At 44.3% G+C, this 25,382-nt stretch overlaps 1 protein-coding gene across 1 annotated transcript in view; it reads left to right on the top strand.

Annotated features, from left to right (window-relative positions):
- LOC110523598 (astrotactin-2-like) overlaps window positions 1-25,382 on the top strand; it is a 430,658-nt gene that overhangs the window by 338,557 nt on the left and 66,719 nt on the right. Inside the window, exons 18-19 of the mRNA XM_036977273.1 lie at window positions 11,723-11,856; window positions 12,464-12,612. Of these exons, the coding sequence (XP_036833168.1) occupies window positions 11,723-11,856; window positions 12,464-12,612 (283 nt within the window). The remainder of the gene's footprint in view (window positions 1-11,722; window positions 11,857-12,463; window positions 12,613-25,382) is intronic.

The following is a 25,382-nucleotide window of genomic DNA, read 5'->3' as shown; positions in this document are numbered from 1 at the left end:
TCAAAAATCCCCCCCGGAAACTGTTCACCCCCAAGTGCACCAAGGCTGCAGGATTTATCCAATAAGCTCTAAGCCTACCTAAGAAAGGTTACAACAACAGACCTGGCTACTGCCACCTCTAGCTAGAATTAGTCACCCCCCCCAAAAAGTGTGAAGCCACCGCTTTTGACCAAATGTATTTATTTGAACACGAACAGGCTAGAAACCCACAACACAGAGCCATTCAAGTTGCCATTAAGCCCGGATCAAATTAGCTTAGAGCATCCTAAGACCAGCTTGGCTCTCCTAAAACTCAATATGGGCCTGTTATAAGGGTTCCCTAGTGACCTTGCTTCCACCCCAGCCATCATTAACCCTCCTGTGAACCACCCAATGTCCACTAGTTCCTGGAAGTCCTCCATTCGATGGAGTTCCTAGAAACTGGAGATATAGATGTTCGATCCATTTTTAACGGTATTAACCTGAGTGATCTAGAGAGGTCCTCACCACACCGCACCTCACCGCTGTCAAATGCTATGCTGCTATCCTGCTCCTTGCTGACTCTCACCACCCTGTATCCTCCAATAAATCAATAGTGCGGGCCAGCTGGCTAGTGTTGTCACATATTAGCCAGAGAAAATGGACAGTAATGTGGCTGGCGTAGATTAGACAAACAGATTAATATGCTAGGAGGTCACCATGATCCCCTGCTCTTCTTGTAAGTGACGATGGCTTTCTACGTAGTGAGTCACACCAGGGTGCCACGCTGTCTGCTAGCTAGTGTGATATGAGAGGATCTGGTGGCGTGGCCACAAGCAGGATAGGTAGTACACTGCCTGGGGCCATATACACTGCCTGGGGAGATATATCACACTGGTCCGAGTGGAGAAGAGTGTGTAGAATTGAATCAAATCAAATGAGTGTTCATGAAAATGAGTGTGGAATAATAGAATGGAAGTGTTAAGAGGGACAAAAGAACCCTGACTCTGAAATCTATAAGTTAATGCTTTGTCATGAAGGCATTACAATAAAGTGCTACATCATTCCGGCTATTAAAGGCCCAGTGATGTAAAAGAAAAAAAACATGATTTTTCTGTGTTTTATATATATTTCCACACTGTGAGTTTTGAGTAACACTGTGAAATTGTGTGAGAGCTGTTTGAAAAGGCCGAATTTTCTGCCTGTTTTGGTGGGATGGCGTTTTGACCTTCCAAGGTGACTTCACCATTTGGTAAATTAGTTAATAGACCAATACAAAGGAGAGTTTCAAACCTCGCCGCCAATAACATCTGGTTTTTAGTTTTCCCTCTTCACTCAAACCACTCCCAGACATTCCTAGCAGAATTCTTGCTTGAGAAATTGATATTTGCTAAAAAGCTATGTTTGTTTCTTTTTTTTTACCATTATAATTGAAAACAATAACAGTAAGGTACTCAATTGTTACCCAGAAATGATTTGATTTTAAGATAAACATGGCTGCATTGGAACATTTTTCATGAAGTGCAAAGCAGTGGGATATCGCTTCCTCCCCACCCCACCCCCAGTAACACTTTCCACAATGTATATGGATCCATCAGTGTTCTGGGAAGAGCATAATCTAGTGTTAATCAATACAGGATAGTGTATCATCCTATCATCCACTGCCGTGCAATGACTTGACTAACGGGATTGGACAGATTTTTTATTTATTTTTATTTATTTATTTCACCTTCATTTAACCAGGTAGGCCAGTTGAGAACAGGTTCTCATTTACAACTGCGGCCTGGCCAAGATAAAGCAAAGCAGTGCAACAAAAACAACAACACAGAGTTACACATAAACAAACGTACAGTCAATAATCTATGTACAGTGGAAATGTAGAAGAGTAAGGAGGTAGGCATTAAATAGGCGTGAAAATAAGTGAAAATAATTACAATTTAGCATTAATACTGGAGTGATAGATGATGATGTGCAAGTGGAGATACTGGGGTGCAAAATAGCAAGAGGTAAGTAATAATAAGGGGATGAGGTAGTCGGGTGTGCTATTTACAGATTGGCTGTGTACAGGTACAGTGATCGGTAAGCTTCTCTGACAGCTGATGCTTAAAGTTAGAGAGGGCAATATAAGACTCCAGCTTCAGAGATTTTTGCAATTCGTTCCAGTCATTGGCAGCAGAGAACTGGAAGGAAAGGCGGCCAAAGGAAGTATTGGCTTTGGGGATGATTAGTGCAATATACTTGCTGTAGCGCGTGCTACGGGTGGGTGTTGCTATGGTGGCCAGTGAGCTGAGATAAGGTGGTGCTTTACCTAGCAAAGATTTATAGATTACCTGAGCCAGTGGGTTTGGCGATGGATATGTAATGAGGGCCAGCCAACGAGAGCATACAGTTCGCAGTGGTGGGTAGTATATGGGGCTATGGTGATAAAATGCATGGCACTGTGATAGACTACATCCAGTTTGCTGAGTAGAGTGTTGGGGGCTATTTTGTAAATGACATCGCCGAAGTCAAGGATCGGTAGGATAGTCAGTTTTACGAGGGTGTGTTTGGCGACATGAGTGAAGGAGGTTTTGTTGCAAAATTGGAAGCCGATTCTAGATTTAATTTTGGATTGCAGCAGGGGGTGCTGAGATGTTGGTCAGGGTAGGGGTAGCCAAGTGGAAAGCATGGCCAGCCGTGGAAAAATGCTTATTAAAATGATCGATTATCGTAAATGTATTGGTGGTGACAGTGTTTCCTATCCTCAGTGCAGTGGGCAGCTGGGAGGAGGTGCTCTTATTCTCCATGGACTTTACAGTGTCCCAAATTCTTTTGGAATTAATGCTACAGGAAGCAAATTTCTGTTTGAAAAAGATAGCCTTAGCTTTCCTAACTGACTGAGTGTATTTGTTCCTGACTTCCCTGAAAAGTTGCATATCGCTGGGGCTTTTTGATTCTAATGCAGAACGCCACAGGATGTTTTTCTGGGGTGAACCAAAGGCTGTATATGTTCTTAGTTCTAAAAAAATTTAATGGGGCATGCTTATTTAAGATGGAGAGGAAAGCACTTTTGAAGAGCAACCAGGCATCCTCTACAGATGGGATGAGGTCAGAATCCTTCCAGAAAACCCGGGGCCAGGTCGATTAGAAATACCTGCTCACTGAAGTGTTTTACGGAGCATTTGACAGTGATGAGGGGTGGTCGTTTGACTGCGGACCCAGTACGCACGCAAGCAATGAGGCAGTGATCGCGGAGATCCTGTTTGAAGACTGCAGAGGTGTATTTAGAGGGCAGGTTGGTCAGGAAGATATCTAAAGATATCTAAAAGGGTGCCCATGGTTACGGATTTAGGGTTGTACCTGGTAGGTTTCTTGATGATTTGTGTGAAATTGAGGGCATCTAGCTTAGATTGTTGGACGGCCGGGGTGTTAAGCATGTCCAAGTTTAGGTCACCTAACAGTACGAACTCTGAAGATAGGGGGGGCGATCAATTCACATGTTGTGTCCAGGGCACACCTGGGGGCCGAGGGGGGTCTATAACAAGCGGCAACGGTGAGAGACTTGTTTCTGGATAGGTGGATTTTTAAAAGTAAAAGCTCGAATTGTTTGGGCACAGACCTGGATAGTATAACCGAACTCTGCAGGCTATCTTTGCAGTAGATTGCAACTTCGCCCCCTTTGGCAGTTCTATCTTTTCAGGAAATGTTATAGTTAGGGATGGAAATTTCAGGATTTTTGGTGGCCTTCCTGAGCCAGGATTCAGACATGGCTAGAACATCCGGGTTGGCGGAGTGTACATAAAAATGAATAAAACAAACTTAGGGCGGGGGAATCTAATGTTAATATGCATGAAACCGAGGCTTTTACGTTTACATAAGTCAACAAATGAGAGCGCCTGGGGAATGGGAGTGATGCTGGGGGCTGCAGGGTTAATCTCTACATCACCAGAGGAACAGAGGAGGAGTAGGATAAGAGAACAGCTAAAGATTAAAAGAACTGATCATCTAGTGATTTCGGAACAGAGAGTAAAAGGAGCAAGTTTCTGGGAGCGGAAGAATAGATTGAAGGCATAATGTACAGACAAGGGTATGGTAGGATGTGAGTACAGTGGAGGTAAGCCTAGGCATTGAGTGATGATAAGAGATGTTTTGTCTCTTGAGGCACAATTTAAGCCAGGCGCCGTCACCGCATGTGTGGGGGTTGGAACATAAGGGCTAGCTAGCTAAGGTATATTGAGCAGGGCTGGAGGCTCTACAGTGAAATAAGACAAAAATGACTAACCAAAAGAGCAATAGACAAGGTATATTGACGTTAGGGAGAGGCATGTGTAGCCGAGTGATCATAGGGTCCAGTGAGTAGCTAGGCGAGCTGTAGGCATGGCGATTCAGACAGCTAGCAGGCCGGGGCTAGCAGATGGGCCTCAGGGGAACGTTGCAACGGGAGAGTATGTTGATACCCCCTCGGACGGTTACGTCGGCAGACCAGTCGTGATGGATCGGCGGGGCTCTGTGTCGGCAGCAAAGGGTCCCGGCCAATTGACAGAAGAGGTATTGAAGCACAAGAATTATCTGATGGAATTCTTCGGCTAGCTGGGAGAAGGGCCTAGCTTGAGGCTTCCTCCAGGCTAACTGGTGCTTGCTTCGGGACAGAGACGTTAGACAGGAGTAGCCACTCGAATGATCCGGAGTAAAGGTTTAGAGCTTGCGGTAGGAATCCAGAGATGTGATAGAGAAAAGCAGTTCGATATGTTCTGTGTAGATATCGCGCTGTGTAGGCTGGCAAGAGTTGCCTGGGCTGAGGCTGGCAGTCTGGGTTAACCGTGATGACCGCTAGCAGTGACTAACTGACTACTAGCTAGTTAGCTGGCTAGCTCCTGAAGGGGATTCCGGTTCAAAAGTGTAAAAATATCAGATCCATACCACATTGTGTGAGGCGGGTTGCAGGAGAGTATGTTCAGTCTGTAGATGGAAAATTAGATTTAAAAAATAATAATAATACAAATATATACGAAATATATACGAAAAAAAATGATATACTGTATTCAAGGGATGGGATAAGACGATCAAAACAGACATCCCCACTGCTACACCATCTTGGATGTAACAGGATGTAGTTCCACCCGGTGTTTTGGCTGCATGCAGAATTGTGCCCGGTCACGTGGAGGGATTTTCCTGTGTGTGTGTGTGTCACATATTTTGTTATATTCTAAACATGCTTAACATATTAACACTTCCCATATATCCCTAAAAGGCTCCTGTCTGTTCTGTTGTTGTTTTTTGGTTGGTGTTACCTCTCCTACCCCTTCCGAGCCACAATTAGATTCCCCCTGTTTACCCAGTTGAGACTGGATTGCATTACTCTTTGAAACGTTAACACAGGGCCGTAATCGGTTTGTCTATGTTTCAGTTGTGAGTGCAGCTGTGCAGTCAAGCAAGGCCGGCCAGAGCTGGGGTCTCCACCCATCCTCCCACAGCATTTGAGATCATTTCTCATGTTTGTCTATGAGTTTGCATGCATGTGTTCCCCAAAGGCTTCCTGATGTGTTTGCTGATGGCCTGATTCCCATTGACTGAGGTGCGGACTGTAGAGGACTGTAGAGGAGGTCATCTCTCTCTCTCTCTCTCTCTCTCTCTCTCTCTCTCTCTCTCTCTCTCTCTATCTCTCTCTCTCTCTCTCTCTCTCTCTCTCTCTCTCTCTCTCTCTCTCTCTCTCTCTCTCTCTCTCTCTCAGCCAACAATCAGCCACGTGGTTGGCGGGGGATCTCATTATCTCAAGAAATGCAATCACTTTCATCCCCATTTAATTTCTCTAACCTTGTCTGTCACTCTCAGGAAAGTCATTATATGGTTGCTGTGGATGGCAGTGTTGGTTAGGGCCTAGTGCGCTCCCCCTTAATATGGGTTCATTCTGCTGGCTCGTTTGGAGGGGGTTGTGTTGGAGAGTAAATAAGGGGAAAGACCTGACTGACTGACTGCTGGAGGCCTGTTGATCCTATCGGCTCGCTGGAGGCAACCCAGCCTATCTCCCTTACATTACACTAAAAGAATACACACTGCCTTCTCCTTTCTCAGTTTTTCTCTGGCTCTGTTTCTTTTATTCCGTTTTCTCTCCTTTTCTTTCTTTCACTCTGCTTCAGTCATTCTTTTTTCCTCTCTCTTTATCTCTTGCTGCACAGTCTATTTTGCTGCTGCACTGTCCAGAGCTGGATCCACAGCACTAAGTGAGTGAGGCTGAGGAACTCAGTTTCCATGGGCTTTTAGAGCTAACTATGTTACCGTAGTTTCGTGGGATGCCAACATCGGCTTCTGGAGGCATTCCATTCTCAGTGTCTGCCTCTATATGGCCTGAGCTGGTTTCATCTCGATCTCCATCTCAAATACTGAAATTCACATCACAAATCATCTTTGGCGCTTCTCCAGTGAAAGAGAATGACCACGTGTGGGAATCAGTGTGTATGTGGGCTGTTCTTAAATTGCAATAGCATTGGGCCATGACATTTTGGGGGGAAATATGTTCATTTATCTATAATTATTTAATTTATTTAAGTTTATTTGGGTACATCTTCCCATTCTAAATCAACTAATATGGTAGCTTTTGACTTTAAATTATTTTAACCATTCTAAAAAAATGTATTTGTCACATGCTTCATAAACAACAGGTATGGACTAACACTGAAATGCTTAGTTATGGGCCCTTCCCAACAATGCAGGGAGAGAAGTAAAACGTAATATTAAAGGTAGTAATAAATACACAATGAGTAATGATAACTTATATATATATATGGGGTACCAGTACCAAGTCAATGTACAGGGTTACGAGGTAAGTCGGAAGTTTACATACACTTAGTTAGATTGGTGTCATTAAAACTTGTTTTTCAACCACTCCACAAATTTCTTGTTAACAAACTATAGTTTTGGCAAGTCGGTTAGGACATCTACTTTGTGCATGACTCAAGTAATTTTTCCAACAATTGTTTAGAGACAGATTATTTCACTGTATCACAATTCCAGTGGGTCAGAAGTTTACATCCAGTAGGTCAGAAGTTTACATACACTAAGTTGACTGTGCCTTTAAACACAACAGAAAATTACAGAAAATGATGTCATGGCTTTAGGAGCTTCTGATAGGCTAATTTACATAATTTGAGTCGATTGGAGGTGCACCTGTGGATATATTTCAAGGCCTACCTTCAAACTCAGTGCCTCTTTGCTTGACATCATGGGAAAATCAAAAGAAATCAGCCAAGACCTTAGAATTGTTTGGGGGGACCTTGGGAGCAATTTCCAAACGCCTGAAGATACCACGTTCATATGTACAAACAATAGTATGCAAGTATAAACACCATGGGACCACGCAGCCATCATATCACTCAGGAAGGAGATGCGTTCTATCTCCTAGAGATGAACGTACTTTGGTGCAAAAAGTGCAAATCAATCCCAGAACAACAGCAAAGGACCCTGTGAAGATGCTGGTGGAAACAGGTATACAAGTATCTATATCCACAGTAAATCGAGTCCTATATTGACATAACCTGAAAGGCCGCTCAGCAAGGAAGAAGCCACTGCTCCAAAACCGCCATAAAAAAGCCAGACTACGGTATGCAACTTCACATGGCGACAAAGATTCTACTTTTTGGAGAAATGTTCTCTGGTCTGATGAAACAAAAAGAAAACTGTTTGGCCATAATGACCATGTTTGGAGGAAAAAGGGGGAGACTTGCAAGCCAAAGAACACCATCCCAACCGTAAAGCACGGGGGTGGCAGCATCATGTTGTGGGGGTGCTTTGCTGCAGTAGGGACTGGTGCACTTCACAAAATAGATGGCATCATGAGGTAGGACAATTATGTGCATATATTGAAGCAACATCTAAAGACATCCGTTAGGAAGTTGAAGCTTGGTTGCAAATGGGTCTTCCAAATAGACAATGACCCCAAGCATACTTCCAAAGTTGTGGCAAAATGGCTTAAGGACAACAAAGTCAAGGTATTGGAGTGGCCATCACAAAGCCTTGACCTCAATCCTATAGAAAATGTGTAGGCAGAACTGAAAAAGCGTGCGCGAGCAAGCAGGCCTACAAACCTGACTCGGTTACACCAACTCTGTCAGGTGGAACGGGCCAAAATTCACCCAACTTATTGTGGGAAGCTTGTGGAAGGCTACCCGAAACGTTTGACCCAAGTTAAACAATTTAAAGGCAATGCTACCAAATACTAATTTAGTGTATGTAAACTTCTGACCCACTGGGAATGTGATGAAAGAAATAAAAGCTGAAATAATTCTGTCTACTATTATTCTCACATTTCACATTCAGGGAATTTTTACTAGGATTAAATTGTTAAAAAACTTCCGACTTCAACTGTAACTAGGAATAAAAGGATAGCTAGTAAACAGAAGCAGCGTATGTGATGAGTGAAAAAAGTTTGTGCAATAAAGGTCAATGCAGATAGTCCGGGTAGCTTTTTGGTTAACTATTTAACAAACTGTTTAGCACTCTTATGGCTTGAGGGTAGAAGCTGTTCAGGGTCCTGTTGGTTACAGATTTGGTGCATCTGTACTGCTTGCCATGCGTTAGCAGAGACAACTGTCTACCTGGGCTATCTGCATTGTGTCCCGCCACCCACCACCCCCTCTTTTACGCTACTGCTACTCTCTGTCCATCGTATATGCATAGTCACTTTAACCATATCTACATGTACATGCTACCTCAATCAGCCTGACTAACCGGTGTCTGTATGTAGCCTCGCTACTTTTATAGCCTCACTACTGTATATAGCCTCGCTACTGTTATTTTTCACTGTCTTTTTACTGTTGTGTTTATTTCTTTACTCACCTATTGTTCACCTAATAAATTTTTTGCACTATTGGTTAGAGCCTGTAAGTAAGCATGTCACTCACCTGTTGTATTCGGCACACGTGACAAATACATTTTAATTTGATTTGATTTGACTTGGGTGGCTGGAGTCTTTGACCATTTTTAGGGCCTTCCTCTGACACCGCCTAGTATAGAGGTCCTGAATGGCAGGGAGCTCTGCCCGAGTTTTGTACTGGGCTGTACACACTACTCTCTGTAGCGCCTTACGGTTAGATGCCAAGCAGTTAATACCAAGTGGTGATGCAGACAGTCAAGATGTTCTAAATGGTGCAGCTGTAGAACTTTTTGAGGATTTGAGGGCCATGCCAAATACTTTCAGCCTCCAGAGTGGAAAGAGGCATTGCCACACTGCCAGGTCTCTGACCTCTTCCCTAAAGGCTGTCTCATTGACGTCGGTGATCAAGCCTTCCACAGGTCATCAGCAAACATAATGAAGGTTTTGGAGTCATACACGGCCATACAGTCGTCGGTAAACAGGGAGTACAGGAAGGGACTAAGCATGCACCCCTGAGGGGCACCTGTGTTGAGGGTCAGCATGGCGGATATGTTGTTGCCTCCCCTCACCACCTGGGGGTGTCCCGTCAGGAAGTCCAGGATCCAGTTGCAGAGGTAGGTATTCGGTCCCAGGGTCCTTAGCTTAATGATGAGCTTGGAGGGCACTATGGTGTTGAACACTGAGCTGTAGTCAATGAACAGCATTCTCCCATAGGTGTTAATTTTGTACAGTGGGAAAGAGCCGTGTGTAGTGCAATAGAAATTGCGTCCTCTGTGACTCTGTTGGGGGGGGGGTTATGCGACTTTGAGTGGGTCCAGGGTGGGATGATGGTTTTGATGTGAGTCATGAACAGCCTTTCAAAGCATTTCATGGCTACAGATGTGAATGCTACGGGGCGATAGTCATTTAGATAGGTTACCTTGGCGGTCTTGGGCACAGGAACTATGATGGTCTGCTTGAAACATGTAGGTATTACAGACTGGGTCAGGGAGAGGTTTCATAATACATCTAATTAGCATAATAAAAACTGTCTGAAGTGCCAACTTTTGTCTGTAGCATCCGAACAGTTTGGGATAAATGCTAAAATGGAAAGGTGAGTCTGTCACGAACACGTACATGTTGGTTATTTTGCTCTAGGATGTCCACAAGCCTCACAAGACTGGTCTGAAGGTAGCCGGGTACCAGATAAAAAAATGAATGGAAGTATATATGAAAGTGGCAGTTCTAGCCGTTAGCTCAGTGCGGATGTTGCCTGTAATCCATGGCTTCTGATTGAGATATGTATGTATGGTCACTGTGGGGACCATACACAGCACATGCACAGATACTATGTGAGAGCAAAATCTTGCATCTCGCTCATCTCAATATCTGTGGTGCTGCTCTAAATAGTTTTGTTTACTTTCAAGCGTTCAATAATAGATAGATATTCGATCAACCAATCAGCAGTCTGCTCGCATTAATATGTTTAATGACCGGTGTATGCCCACACCATTTTCTTGTTTGGGTACACCCACACCATTCCAAAACAGAAAAGCTGCTTTTTAACTATATTTATTTTGGAAGGAAAACTATTTCACTCATTTTATAGAAATCTGGACAGTTACTTTAAGGTGAAGTTTTGCAGTTTGAAGGACTTGCATTATGTTTTATCATTGATAAACAGTTCAATATAAACAAACACATGTATGATGTGTATCTGTCATTTTAAAGTGTTTTTCATTGTTGCAAAGTCGAGTAATGCTAATGCCACTGCAATTCAAGAATGACCTGTGTGTCTGCGCATGTGTGCTTGAGTCATTTTTTTGTGTGCGTGTGTGCATGTCAATGCTTGCATGTGTGCGCGTATGTTTCTTTGTTTGTGGTGGTGGGTTGATAGGGTGGTTGGGGTTAGGGGAATACAGAAGACATCGGAGAATCACTTTCCTCTGGATGACTGACTAAGTGTTATGGCTTATTGGGAGGCTTCCTTTGGCTTTGTTGGCTTTATCATTGGACGGGCCTGTTGCTCAGCATTAATGTTTCCGGATGTTCTCCGGTGTGTCTGTGCCGTGCGTCTCTTAGCCGTCCGTGCAAAGCGGCACTGCCAACCAATTACCGTACATAAATAACTAAGTGCTCCATTGATTGGCCGGTGTGACGGGGAGCCAAAGTGCCTGCGAACTCCCCTGAACTCTGCGTTAGACATGCCCGTGGCTTGGCACAGCACTGACGTCACCTTATTTTATTTGGTTGGCCTTCAGGGATAATCATGATGGTGCCCTTTATTTTGTTGATGAAACAGCACAATTTAGTTGGAAAGAGTTGGAGTGATATACGATCATGATCTTGGCGATGTTTCGGATTATTGAGATTGAGGAAATGCACCTTTTTGGCCTTTTGGCCCTTACCTTGGTAGAAACTTGAAAACTTTGGAGACAGAAACTTACGACATTCTCTCTCTGTCTCTCTTGCTCTCTGTCTCCTTCACTTTCTTTTTTTTTGTTCTCTCTCTCTCTCTCTCTCTCTCTCTCTCTCTCTCTCTCTCTCTCTCTCTCTCTCACACACACACACACACACACACACACACACACACACACACACACACACACACACACACACACACACACACACACACTGACCTTTATGTGTCACCATTCCCAATTACCACAAGACAGGAACATGTCAGGTACATCGCCAAGCTTACTCACTCATGTATCGTCAGACCATCACCACCCGACTCTTCCTGTGGTGGAGGTAAGAATCTTGAGCCCCCCGTGTGTGACTGTGACGATGCCGGGGGGTACCGTCGGTAGGGGGGAGAAGGGGGACACGTAGAGGTGTAGGAACAGACATCTTGGAGCCTGGATGACTCAGAGTGTCACAGAAGGGCAACGTACTGAAAATAATTGCAATTTTCTCACCTGTTACCTTTCGTAGGCGTTCAAGAGCGCCACCATGAGCTCATACTGGTGCACAGGCAAGGGCGATGTCATCGACAACTGGTGTCGCTGTGACCTGAGTGCCTTCAGTAAAGACGGCCTTCCCAACTGCAGTCCCCTGAGGAAGCCTGTGTAAGTCAGAGCCTACCTCATATCTATCCAACCCTAGGGAGAACTGTTGGAGGTCTGAGACTAACCTTTAATTGTGTCAGTTGTTCCCAACACCCCCGGTGCTCACTCCCATGAAAGAACATTTTGTCTTGTTCTCCTACCCCAGCTTTATTGTGAGTCATCATACACCCCAGCTATTGTAACCCTCAGAACTTTTGGAGAGAGATACAAGGCACTGAATAGACAATGGCTCTCCAGTGGATTTCCACATTAAATTTAATGGACCTACTTGCTTGTTTGATTTGTCGAATGGATACATTGAGGATTCCAACTTGCTCTCCATATCTGGTCTAAACATTTTATTAACATATTCTTAGGGCTGGTTTCCCCAACACAGAGTAAGCCTGGTCCTGGACTAAAAAAATATTTCAACTAAGATTCTTTATTGAACACGCTTTTTAGTCCAGGTGTAAGTTTAATGTGCCCAGGAAACTAGTCCCCAGTGTCAGTTGACTTCTCATATTGTTAATGTATTAAAGTGAACCACCTCTCCTCCTCTCTTTGTCTCTCTCTGTCTCTCTCTTTCTGTCTCTCTCTCTCTCTCTCTCTCTCTCTCTCTCTGTCTCAGGCTTAGACTGGCCCCTCACCTGGAACCCTCCAGCACCATGGTGGCCCTGGAGTGGTTGGATGTGGAGCCACTGATTGGCTATAAGGTCTCTGATTACATCATCCAGCACAAGCGGGTGGAGGACCCCTCAGAGGCAGAGATCTACACAGGTAGGTAGGCCGCCGTTGGCTACATAAATTACACATGATAAACATTATCAACTTATGGTTCCAACAACCTTACAGTATATTTCACTTTGGTCCCACCGACATCAGTTATTGACAGTTGTTTATCCTATAAGAAAGCCGTAGGGACACTAATGAGTTGATTTACCAGTGACCAGCCACATTATCTAACTGGTTGCTCTGCTGATCTTTGGAGGCCTGCCCTTTGTGATTATTTCACAGACAAGGTTAGACACTCAGTGGGCGAAACCGGAGGGAAGAACGGATGGATGAGAGGACATTTGACAGGAGCCATAATTGGCACTGACCCTTAAGTCTGGGGGAGTGAGTCAGAGCTTTGGGTGGTTGGGATTTAATAAAGGAGAAGAGATGAGGTACGACGGTGGAAGTCGGCTTTAGTCATCGGCCACGCGTGTGGCAGGAATAGGGCATTTGGCATGTGTGACTCATTTCAGTGTCAGAGCAGTCCAGGATACAGATGAGAAGACAATGTCTTTCTGTCAATTTATCTCTTGATTCTACGGTCTCTTTCACTCCCTCTGTTGCTATCTGTCTCTCTCTCTCTTTCTGTCTCTCTCTCTTTCTAACTCTTACTCAACTTCCTCCAGAAAGCAGAGAAAGTTGGACTGACATCGACTTGTCTGTAGTAAAAAAAAAACATACTTTTATTGCTTTAATGTGTGTGTGGATTCCCTGAAACACATGTGGCGGTAACAACAAAGGATTTCAGTGATGGGCGAGTCTTCAATTCCCAGCTATCATCTTAGTGTGTGTAATCAAGGGGAGAGAAGCATTGGCATGGCATCTCTCAGGTTCTCTCTATTGGAAACATCCTCTGGATCATCTATCATAAACCATAAAAACACCCGTCTGAGTGGCTCCCAGTTTTACAGGAGAGATGGAATCAAACCCTCTATTGTTCTCCAAACTGGGTGGATCAGCCGTGCTGATACAAAGTTGGACGTGGTCGAAGAGGGGGAATTTATGGAATAATGGGGACATATACTCTCCAAGATTTGGGAAAAGTAGTGATACCCTAACCTGAATAGGGGAAAGACAACAAGTGTCAGAGAGTCCAGATGCGGCGACAGCAATCAGGACTAGTATTTTTTTTGGTCTCTATAACCACAACGAATCGTTTGGTTTTAAGACCTTGCATTGAAGTCCTTTCTAGGGGAATAAAAAGTGTAGTAGTTTATTTTATTTGAAAAACAGAACTGGGATAGATATGAACAGCAGGTATTGCACTTCAGCCCCAGTCCCTGATCACCTGCAGGCTTTAAACCACAGATGAGACTTCCACGGACAAGCACTGGACGATCAAAAGCACACCGCTTTGATCTGGGCCACACACCAGCTTTCATACACCTCCCAAGTCATTGAGTGCTCTTCAAAACTGGAGTCAGTGTAATACCTCATATATCTGAAGTTTTGTAACAGGTATGAGACCCTTCGAGTAGTTAAATCCATTGGAAACGAAATGTATTTTCCATTAAAAAAGATATCTACATCGGCAAACAGATGACGTCTAGGGGCTTCAGGCTGTATCGTGTTGGTCAGCTGAAGCAACATCTACATCAAGCTGTTTTATACAGATGATATCAGCTAGCCTATGTCAAAAGGATTTGTTGGGCTTGGAACGACTTCCCTATATTTGGGGGTATTGAGATAGGTTTGGATGGATTCCACCTTGGGAGGTTTGAGGGTTTTAGGACGTGTATACATTGTCCTCAGTATAACCTTCTACAACTCCCTGCTTTCTATGATCCTATTCCCTATTCCCTGGTGACATTTACTCCCGTGACTTCTACTGTACTACTCCCTTCTTCTATCTGGATTATCGTGTTCTTTGGGAGGCTTAGTGAGATCAAGCTGTTGCACCACCGCCAAACCATCAGCACCTAGTTCCCTTTTCAATCCTCAAATCTGTCTTCAGATCCCTGGCAGACCATCAGTCACCCTTGGGTCTCCACAGGTAAGGGCACGAGGCCCAGGATCAGAGCCTGAAGAAGAGCCTCAGAGCCCAATATCCTTCTATGCCTCTAAGCACCCAAATCCACCTTCCTCTCTTATTGTTTACCTCTTCTCTAAGAGATGGTTGTCACCCCCCTGTCCTTTATTAGACAAACATAATTTCTTCTCCTTCTTCTATTCTGTTTTGAATGGCAGGTAGTGCCATGACCTATTGGCTTTGTTAAAGTAATAGCGACAGTGATTTTTAAAATATTTTTTTTATTTCACCTTTATGTAAAACCAGGTAGGCTAGTTGAGAACAAGTTCTAATTTACAACTGTGACCTGGCCAAGATAAAGCATAGCAATTTGATACATACAACAACACAGACTTACACATGGAATAAACAAAACATACAGTCAATAATGCAGTAGAAAAAAAGAAAAAAAGTCTACAGACAGTGAGTGAAAATTAGGTAAGATAAGGGAGTTAAGGAAATAAATAGGCCATAGTGGCAAAGTAAATTACAATATAGCAATTAAACACTGGAATGGTAGATGTGCAGAAGATGAATGTTCAGGTAGAGATACTGGGGTGCAAAGGAGCAAGATAAATAAATAAATACAGTATGGGGATGAGGTAGATAGATAGATAGGCTGTTTACAGATGGGCTATGTACAGATGCAGTGATCTGTGAGCTGGTGTTTAAAGTTTGTGAGGGAGATATGAGTCTCCAGCTTCAGTGATTTTTGCAGTTTGTTCCAGTCATTGGCAGCAGAGAACTGGAAGGAAAGGCGACCAAAGTAGGAATTGGCTTTGGGGGTGACCAGTGAGATAAACCTGCTGGAGCGCGTGCTACGAGTCGGTGCTGCCATGCTGACCAGTGAGCTGAGATAAGGTGGGGCTTTACCTAGCAGAGATTTGGAGATAACCTGTAGCCAGTGGGTTTGGTGATGAGTATGAAGCGAGGGCCAACCAGTGGTGGGTAGTGTATGGGGCTTTGGTGACAAAACGGATGGCACTGTGATAGACTGCATCCACTTTGTTGAGTACAGTGTTGCAGGCTATTTTATAGATGACATCACCAAAGTCGAGGATCGGTAGGATGGTCAGTTTTACGAGGGTATGTTTGGCAGCATGAGTGAAGGATGCTTGCGATATAGGAAGCCGATTCAAGATATAATTTTGGATTGGAGATGCTTAATGTGAGTCTGGAAGGAGAGTTTACAGTCTAACCAGACACCTAGGTATTTGTAGTTGTCCACGTATTCAGAGTCGTCCAGAGTATTGATGCCGGACAGGCGGGCAGGTGCAGGCAGTGATCGATTGAATAGCATGCATTTAGTTTTACTTGCATTTAAGAGCAGTTGGAGGCCACGGAAGGAGAGTTGTATGGCATTGAAGCTCGTCTGGAGGTTAGTTAACACAGTGTCCAAAGAGGGGCCAGAAATATACAGAATGTTGTCGTCTGCGTAGAGGTGGATCAGATAATCACCAGCAGCAGAGCGACATCATTGATGTATACAGAGATGAGAGTTGGCCCGAGAATTGAACCCTGTGGCACCCCCATAGAGACTGCCAGAGGTCCAGACAACATGCCCTCTGATTTGACACACTGAACTCTATCAGAGAAGTAGTTAGTAAATCAGGTAAGTCTATAATTCGAGAAACCAAGGATGGCGAGTCTGACAATGAGAATGTGGTGATTGACAGATTCGAAAGCCTTGGCCAGGTTAATGAATACGGCTGCACAGTAATGTTTCTTATCGATGGTGGTTATGATATCATTTAGGACGTTGAGTGTGGCCGAGGTGCACCCATGACCAGCTCTGAAACCAGATTGCATGGCAGAGAAGGTATGGTGGGATTCGAAATGGTCAGTAATCTGTTTGTTAACTTGGCTTTCGAAGACCTTAGAAAGACAGGGTAGGATAGATATAGGTCTGTAGCAGTTTGGGTCTAGAGTGTCACACCCTTTGAAGAGGGGGATGACCGCAGCAGCTTTCCAAACTTTGGGAATCTCAGACGATACGAAAGAGAGGTTGAACAGGCTAATAATAGGGGTTGCAACAATTTCGGCAGATCATTTTAGAAAGAGAGGGTCCAGACTGTCTAGCCCGGCTGATTTGTAGGGGTCCAGATTTTGCAGCTCTTTCAGAACCTCAGCTATCTGGATTTGGGTGAAGGAGAAATGGTGGGGGCTTGGCCGGGTTGCTGTGGAGGGTGCTGGGCAGTTGACCGGGGTAGGGGTAGCCAGGTGGAAAGCATGGCCAGCCGTAGAGAAATGCTTATTGAAAATCTCAGTTATAGTGGATTTATCGGTGGTAACAGTGTTCCCTATTCTCAGAGCAGTGGGCAGCTGGGAGGTGGTGCTCTTATTCTCCATAGACTTTACAGTGTCCCAGAACTTTTTGGAGTTTATACTACAGGATGCACATTTCTGTTTGAAAAAGCTAGCCTTAGCTTTCCTAACTGCCTGTGTATATTTGTTCCTAACTTCCCTGAAAGGTTGCAGGGAAGTTAGGCTATTCGATGCTAATGCAGAATGCCACAGGATGTTTTTGTGCTGGTCAAGGGCAGACAGGTCGGGAGTGAACCAAGGACTATATCTATTCGTGGTTAAAAAAAAAAATTAATAGAGCATGCTTTTTTAAGATGGTGAGGAAGGAACTTTTAAAGAATAACCAGGCATCCTCTACTGACGGGATGAGGTCAATGTCATTCCAGGATACCCCGGGCAGTTCGATTAGAAAGGCCTGCCCGCAGAAGTGTTTAGGGAGTGTTTGACAGTGATGAGGGGTGGTCGTTTGATCGGAGACCCATTACGGATGCAGGAAATGAGGCAGTGATTGCTGAGATATTGATTGAAAAGAGCAGAGGTGTATTTGGAGGGTGAGCACGAGCTCAGAAGATAGATGGGGGGCAATCAATTCACATATGGTGTCGAGGGCATATCTGGGGGCAGAGGGTGGTCTATAGCAAGCGGCAATGGTGAGAGACTTGCTTCTGGGAAGGTGAATTTTTTGAAGTAGAAGCTCAAATTGTTTGGGTACAGACCTGGATAGTAAGACAGAACTCTGCAGGCTATCTTTGCAGTAGATTGCAACACCGCCTCCTTTGTCAGTTCTGTCTTGGCGGAAAATGTTTTAGTTAGGAATGGAGATTTCAGGGTTTTGGTGGTTTTCCTAAACCAGGATTCAGACACGGCTAAGACATCCGGGTTGGCAGAGTGTGCTATAACAGTGAGTAAAACAGTAGGCTTCTAATGTTAACATGTATGAAATCAAGGCTTTTACGGTTACAGAAGTCAACAAATGAGAGCACCTGGGGATTGGGAGTGGAGCTAGGCACTGCAGGACCTGGATTAACCTCTACATCACCAGAGGAACAGAGGAGAAGTAGGATAAGGGTACGGCTAAAGGCTATACAAACTGGCCGTCTAGAACGTAAAAGTAGCAGGTTTCTGGGCACAATAGCATAGATTCAAGGCATAGTGTACAGACAAAGGTAAGGTAGGATGTGAGTACATTGAAGGTAAACCTAGGCATTGAGTAATGATGAGAGATATATAGTCTCTAGAGACTTTTAAACCAGGTGATGTCATCACATATGTAGGAGGTGGAACAACATAGTTGGTTAAGGCCTATTGAGCAGGGCTAGAGGCTCTACAGTGAAATAAGACAGTAATCACTAAGAAGGACAGTAATGGACGAGGCATATTAATATTAGAGAGAGGCATGCGTAGCCAAGTAAAATCAAATCAAATCAAATGTATTTATATAGCCCTTCGTACATCAGTTGATATCTCAAAGTGCTGTACAGAAACCCAGCCTCAAACCCCAAACAGAAAGCAATGCAGGTGTAGAAGCACGGTGGCTAGGAAAGGCAAAAACCTAGGAAGAAACCTAGAGAGGAACCAGGCTATGTGGGGTGGCCAGTCCTCTTCTGGCTGTGCCGGGTGGAGATTATAACGGAACATGGCCAAGATGTTCAAATGTTCATAAATGACCAGCATGGTCAAATAATAATAATCACAGGCAGAACAGTTGAAACTGGAGCAGCAGCACAGCCAGGTGGACTGGGGACAGCAAGGAGTCATCATGCCCGGTAGTCCTGAGGCATGGTCCTAGGGCTCAGGTCCTCTGAGAGAGAGAAATAAAGAGAGAAAGAGAGAATTAGAGAGAACATACTTAAATTCACGCAGTACACCGGATAGGAGAAGTACTCCAGATATAACAAACTGACCCTAGCCCCCCGACACAAACTACTGCAGCATAAATACTGGAGGCTGAGACAGGAGGGGTCAGGAGACACTGTGGCCCCATCCGATGACACCCCCGGACAGGCCAAACAGGAAGGATATAACCCCACCCACTTTGCCAAAGCACAGCCCCCACACCACTAGAGGGATATCTTCAACCACCAACTTACCATCCTGAGACATGGCCGAGTATAGCCCACAAAGATCTCCGCCACGGCACAACCCAAGGGGGGGCGCCATCTCAGACAGGAAGATCACATCAGTGACTCAACCCACTCAAGTGATGCACCCCTCCTAGGTACAGTATGAAAGAGCCCTAGTAAGCCAGTGACTCAGCCCCTTTAATAGGGTTAGAGTCAAAGAATCCAGTGGAAAGAGGGGAACCGGCCAGGCAGAGACAGCAAGGGCGGTTCGTTGCTCCAGAGCCTTTCCGTTCACCTTCACACTCCTGGGCCAGACTACACTCAATCATATGATCCACTGAAGAGATGAGTCTTCAGTAAAGACTTAAAGGTTCAGACCGAGTTTGCGTCTCTCACATGGGTAGGCAGACCATTCCATAAAAATTGAGTTCTATAGGAGAAAGCCCTGCCTCCCTCTGTTTGCTTAGAAATTCTAGGGACAATTAGGAGGCCTGCGTCGTGTGACCGTAGCATACGTGTAGGCCCTGTACGGCAGGACCAAATCAGAGAGATAGGTAGGAGCAAGCCTATGTAATGCTTTGTAGGTTAGCAACATTGAAATCAGCCCTTGCCTTGACAGGAAGGGAGGGAGGCTAGCACTGGAGTAATATGATCACATTTTTTGGTTCTAGTCAGGATTCTAGCAGCCGTATTCAGCACTAACTGAAGTTTACTTAGTGCTTTATCCGGGTAGCCGGAAAGTAGAGCATTGCAGTAGTCTAACCTAGAAGTGACAAAAACATGGATACATTTTTCTGCATCATTTTTGGAGAGAAAGTTTCTGATGTTTGCAATGTTACGTAGATGGAAAAATCTGACCTTGAAACAGTCTTGATATGTTCTTCAAAAGAGGGATCAGGGTCCAGAGTAACGCCGAGGTCCTTCACAGTTTTATTTGAGACGACTGTACAACCATTAAGATTAATTGTCAGATTCAACAGAAGATCTCTTTGTTTCTTGGGACCTAGAACAAGCATCTCTGTTTTGTCTGAGTTTAAAAGTAGAAAGTTTGCAGCCATCCACTTCCTTATGTCTGAAACACATGCTTCAAGCGAGGGCAATTTTGGGGCTTCACCATGTATCATTGAAATGTACAGCTGTGTGTCATCCACATAGCAGTGAAAGTTAACATTATGTTTTCGAGTGATCGTATGGGTCCAGTGAGTGGTTGGGATGGCTGGGGACACGGAAATTCAGACAGTTAGCAGGCCGGGGCTAACAAGCTAGCAGTTAGCAAACCGGGGCTAGTAAGAAAGCAGTTAGCAGACCGGGGCTAGCAAGTTAGTAGAAAGGCCTTTGGGGGATGTCGCGATGGAGGAAAGTCTGTTTTTGCCTCCTCGTGCGGTGACGTTGATAGACCAGTCGTGGATTAGTAGGGTTCCAAATAGCTCTAGATAGCTAGCAGGCCGCGGTTAGCAGAATGGGCCTTCAGCGGACGTCGCGCCTGAGGGGCCTGTTGGAATCCTTGGGCAGATTATGTCGGTATTCCAGTTGTAGAAGATCGGCGGGATTCCGTGCCCCGTACCGGCAGTAGAAGGTGTCTGGATATTGTAGCCCAGGAGTGTGCTTTGCTGGTAGCCCAGGAGCCCTAACCGGGCTAGCTTCAGGCTAATTTGCGCTTGCTCCGGAATGGAAATGCTAGCCAGGAGTATTCACCCGGGATTGCAGTTAGCTAGTTGCGAAGATCCAGATGAAAAGGTTTAGAGTTTGCGATAGGAATCCGGGGATATGGAGAGAAAAATAGGTCTGTTATGCTCTGGTTTGAGTCACGTTGTACGAACTGGTGAGAGCTTTCCAAGCTATAGGTTAGCTGATGACAGCTAGCAGTGCTTTGCTGACTGATAGCTGGTAGCTAGTTAGCTGGGTAGCTTCAGTTTAGGGATTCCAGATCCAAAGTAAATAGAAATACTTTAGAAAAAAACAGACCCATGCCACATTGGGTGAGGCGGATTTCAGGAGAGTATTTAGAAGTTGAGGTTTAGGAAAATATTTAAAAAAGATATCAAAAGATACAGTGGGGCAATAAAGTATTTAGTCAGCCACCAATTGTGAAAGTTCTCCCACTTAAAAAGATGAGAGAGGCCTGTAATTTTCATCATAGGTACACTTCAACTATGACAGACAAAATGAGAAAAAAAAATCCAGAAAATCACATTGTAGGATTTTTCATTAATTTATTTGCAAATTATGGTGGAAAATAAGTATTTGGTCAATACCAAAAGTTTATCTCAATACTTTGTTATATACCCTTTGTTGGCAATGACAGAGGTCAAATGTTTTCTGTAAGTCTTCACAAGGTTTTCACACACTGTTGCTGGTATTTTGGCCCATTCCTCCATGCAGATCTCCTCCAGAGCAGTGATGTTTTGGGGCTGTTGCTGGGCAACACGGACTTTCAACTCCCTCCAAAAGATTTTCTATGGGGTTTAGATCTGGAGACTGGCTAGACCACTCCAGGACCTTGAAATGCTTCTTAAGAAGCCACTCCTTTGTTGCCCGGGTGGTGTGTTCGGGATCATTGTCATGCTGAAAGACCCAGCCACGTTTCATCTTCAATGCCCCTGCTGATGGAAGGAGGTTTTCACTCAAAATCTCACGATACATGGCCCCATTCATTATTTCCTTTACCCGGATCAGTCGTCCTGGTCCCTTTGCAGAAAAACTGCTCCAAAGCATGATGTTTCCACCCCCATGCTTCACAGTAGGTATGGTGTTCTTTGGATGCAACTCAGCAATCTTTGTCCTCCAAACACGACGAGTTGAGTTTTTACCAAAAAGTTATATTTTGGTTTCATCCAAATGCTCTCTAGCTAACTTCAGACGGGCCTGGACATGTACTGGCTTAGGCAGGGGGACACGTATAGCAATGCAGGATTTGAGTCCCTGGCGGCGTAGTGTGTTACTGATGGTAGGCTTTATTACTTTGGTCCCAGCTCTCTGCAGGTCATTCACTAGGTCTCTCCATGTGGTTCTGGGATTCTTGCTCACCGTTCTTGTGATCATTTTGACCCCACGGGGTGAGATCTTGCGTGGAGCCCCAGATCAAGGGAGATTATCAGTGGTCTTGTATGTCTTCCATTTCCTAATAATTGCTCCCACAGTTGATTTCTTCCCAGCCAGTCTTCCCAGCCTGGTGCAGGTCTACAATTTTGTTTCTGGTGTCAGCTCTTTGGTCTTGGCCATAGTGGAGTTTGGAGTGTGACTGTTTGAGGTTGTGGACAGGTGTCTTTTTATACTGATAACAAGTTCAAACAGGTGCCATTAATACAGGTAACGAGTGGAAGACAGAGGAGCCTCTTAAAGAAGAAGTTACAGGTCTGTGAGAGACAGAAATCAAATACAGTGACCAAATACTTATTTTCCACTATAATTTGCAAATAAATTCATTAAAAATCCTCCAATGTGATTTTCTGGATTTTATTTTCTCATTTTGTCTGTCATAGTTGAAGTGTACCTATAATGAAAATGACAGGCCTCTCTCATCTTTATAAGTGGGAGAACTTGCACAATTGGTGGTTGACTAAATACTTTTTTGCCCCACTGTACAAGGGACACGACAGGACAAAGACAAAGACGTCTGACTGCTACGCCATCTTGGAATCACAAGATATGATGTTAATGTTAAGTAGCACTTGATCATTACCTAACCCAAACAGAAGCCGTCCGGGTGTTAATGTTGGTTTGTTAAGGGTATAGGGTTACCCCCCCATGTATCTTTGCATGATGGTAACAGATGCTAGCCAGCATTAGCAACTTTAATGATGTTAGTATGTGTTCGGATTCTCTTTTCTTTGAGATGTAAGCAATAACTTTGACATTGGACCTTCATATTGGGTTTCTCATCGCGTTAACGCCCATATGCCTCATGGAGGACAGAAAATTGGAGAAGAGTGTGGTAAGAGAAGATTCTGTTTATCCTCCCTGTGGAAAAGGAGCATATCACTTGTCACTAGAGGAAATCTCTCCCCCTCATCTTGAAAGCCTCCCATTTCCACATCATAAAGCTGGGGACTTCCTCCTCACAGGCACAGCCAACAGGTACATGGTTGGGATCAGTATTGTTAATGCGCCCTGATCTCAGCCACGCTGGAAACCGCTCCAGTCCGCCATTTAGCAGCATGGGCTCTAAAAGAACTAAGAACTTTGAGTCCACATGCTGCAGTACATTGGGCCTGGGCTCAACAAATGAGTTTTCTAGATGTTAGAATATAGAGCACTGTTAGTCTGGTGTTTTAGCCTGAATCCTTCTGCTTTGACCTTTAACCCTCAATGCAAGTCAGACAGGAAGCGTCTGCTCCGTAATCTAAACTGAGGTATTACTGGAGTTATGTGCCTTCCCAAAAAAGGGACAGGTAAGTCTTTAAAAGAGGAACTTGGAGCGTCAACTCGTACAACTGTAGACTGGCAAAACAGACTCCTCCCCTTTCTTCCCTCCAGCCCCCCGTCCGCCCACGCTCCCAACATATTGTTGTGATATCGGCGCAAATTTCACAACAAACCCCAGGCTATTGGACTGGCTGCCCGCAAATCTGTTTTGCATTTACTAATCAAACTGAGGAGAATGTTTAGCTTTGGAGCTGACCAACACTGGGGAAAATTACAATGTTCTCCTACCACCATCTATAAACAGCAATTTATTGTGTTGTGTTGTGTTTTTGGTTTGTTTTTTTGTCAAATAAAAACTGGTACTTACATTAGGGGGCAGGCTTACTAGAAGTGTGGGTAGAGAGTACTCAATGTACTTTTCACCTATAACCTCCTCTCCATTACTCTTTCTTTCTGTCCCTCTTTTTATATACGCTTTGGGCCCAGGAAGCGCAGCTCCTCTTTGATATAGTGCTGCTTTATGATCCCAGCCAAAGGCTTTGTGGGTTCATGTGAGTCAATATTTATTGTTTCAGTCTGATGGACTCTTGGATTGAAGAGATTGAATCTCGGATTGAAATTCATGTTGGTATATTTTACTATAGCATATGTCTAAATATTTGTAGGAATGCACCAATGGCCTTTGGCTACACTTTGGAGTCCCCACCTCCCCAAGCATACAGCGAGAGGGAGAATAGGACAGTCTGCAGCTAGTATGTCTGTTATGCAGGAAGCTAGCCCAGAGACAGGAGAGGGAGGGGTACTGTCACTCCAATGCTACACCAATCTAGAAACGGCTGGAGCAGTCAAGGGAGAAACTGACATATCTGAAATACATTGAAAACATCATTAACATTCTATTATGTATCAGTTACAGTATATTTATTTAAGCAGTGTTTGATTCTGTAAGTGTTGGTGTTTTTTCTCGTTACACATACCGTTTGTAATTGTGAGTGATCAGAGGTGGATGATCATTCAGGCCTGTAAAGACCTCTAGATGGCACACCAATGCAGAGGCAGGATTTCTATTAGATTACATTATCTAAAGAGACGTCCGCTCTGTATGAGGCAAATTCATAGTGGGGTAGTAGGATTGACACAGCAGGGCTCAGCATTCCCATACTGTTGGTGAAACTTGGTTCAACTTTTTGACTTCTGAGGTGGAGACGTTAAGTAGCACAAAATACTATAGCTATTGTAAAGACATTATATAAAGGTCAGGTAAATCACTAAAAGTGGACAGAACATTTCTGTAATAATTAGTAGTACCTACATACGAAAGAAAGAAGAGAAAACAGAAACAATTCATTCCTTTGTTTTGGATGACTGAAAATATGTGAATGTACATGGAGACAGTTGATGTGTCTACCTATCACTTTAATGTCATAGTTCAACTAAAACCTGTCTACCCTTTTCTCCTTTTTCCTCCTCCTTTTATCAATACTGTGCTGAAGCATTTTGGATGCTTCATTTCAGCAATGGCCCACCTTATTACAAAGTATGTCTTTCCCTGTCATTCTGAGTATTGAGAATCCCTATGCTATTTCTAGGATTCCCTTCCAGGCTCAGCATGGCTCTCTACTCACTGGCTGCCTTCCTGACATCACACCCAGGTTAAGGTGACACGCTGACACGTTCATGTGAATGCCCTCATCAGAAAATGTAGCACTCTCTCTCTCTCTCTCTCTCTCCCTTCATTTCTCTCTCTCGCTCTCTCACATTCGTAGTAAAATCTTGGGAGTCTATTTATGTCCCATCACTGCTGTTAGACACATGATTTAACGGTGCGGCGAGCAGAGGGGAGGAGGGAGGAGGGAGGAGGAGAAGGGGATAGAGGATAGAAGAGTGGAGTGGAGGAGCTAAAGGAGACTAGAAAAGAGGAGGGTACAGTACAGGAGAGGATGGCGTTAGAAGTCACCCGCCACGATGATGTCATCTCACAGGGCTCTGTCAGACAGCGAGACGAGCCATTTGATCTTTTTATTTTAGTCCAC

This window comes from Oncorhynchus mykiss, chromosome 5 (genome assembly GCF_013265735.2).
Source record: "Oncorhynchus mykiss isolate Arlee chromosome 5, USDA_OmykA_1.1, whole genome shotgun sequence".
Taxonomy (NCBI): Eukaryota; Metazoa; Chordata; class Actinopteri; order Salmoniformes; family Salmonidae; genus Oncorhynchus; species Oncorhynchus mykiss.
This window is presented reverse-complemented; position numbering and strand designations above follow the sequence as displayed.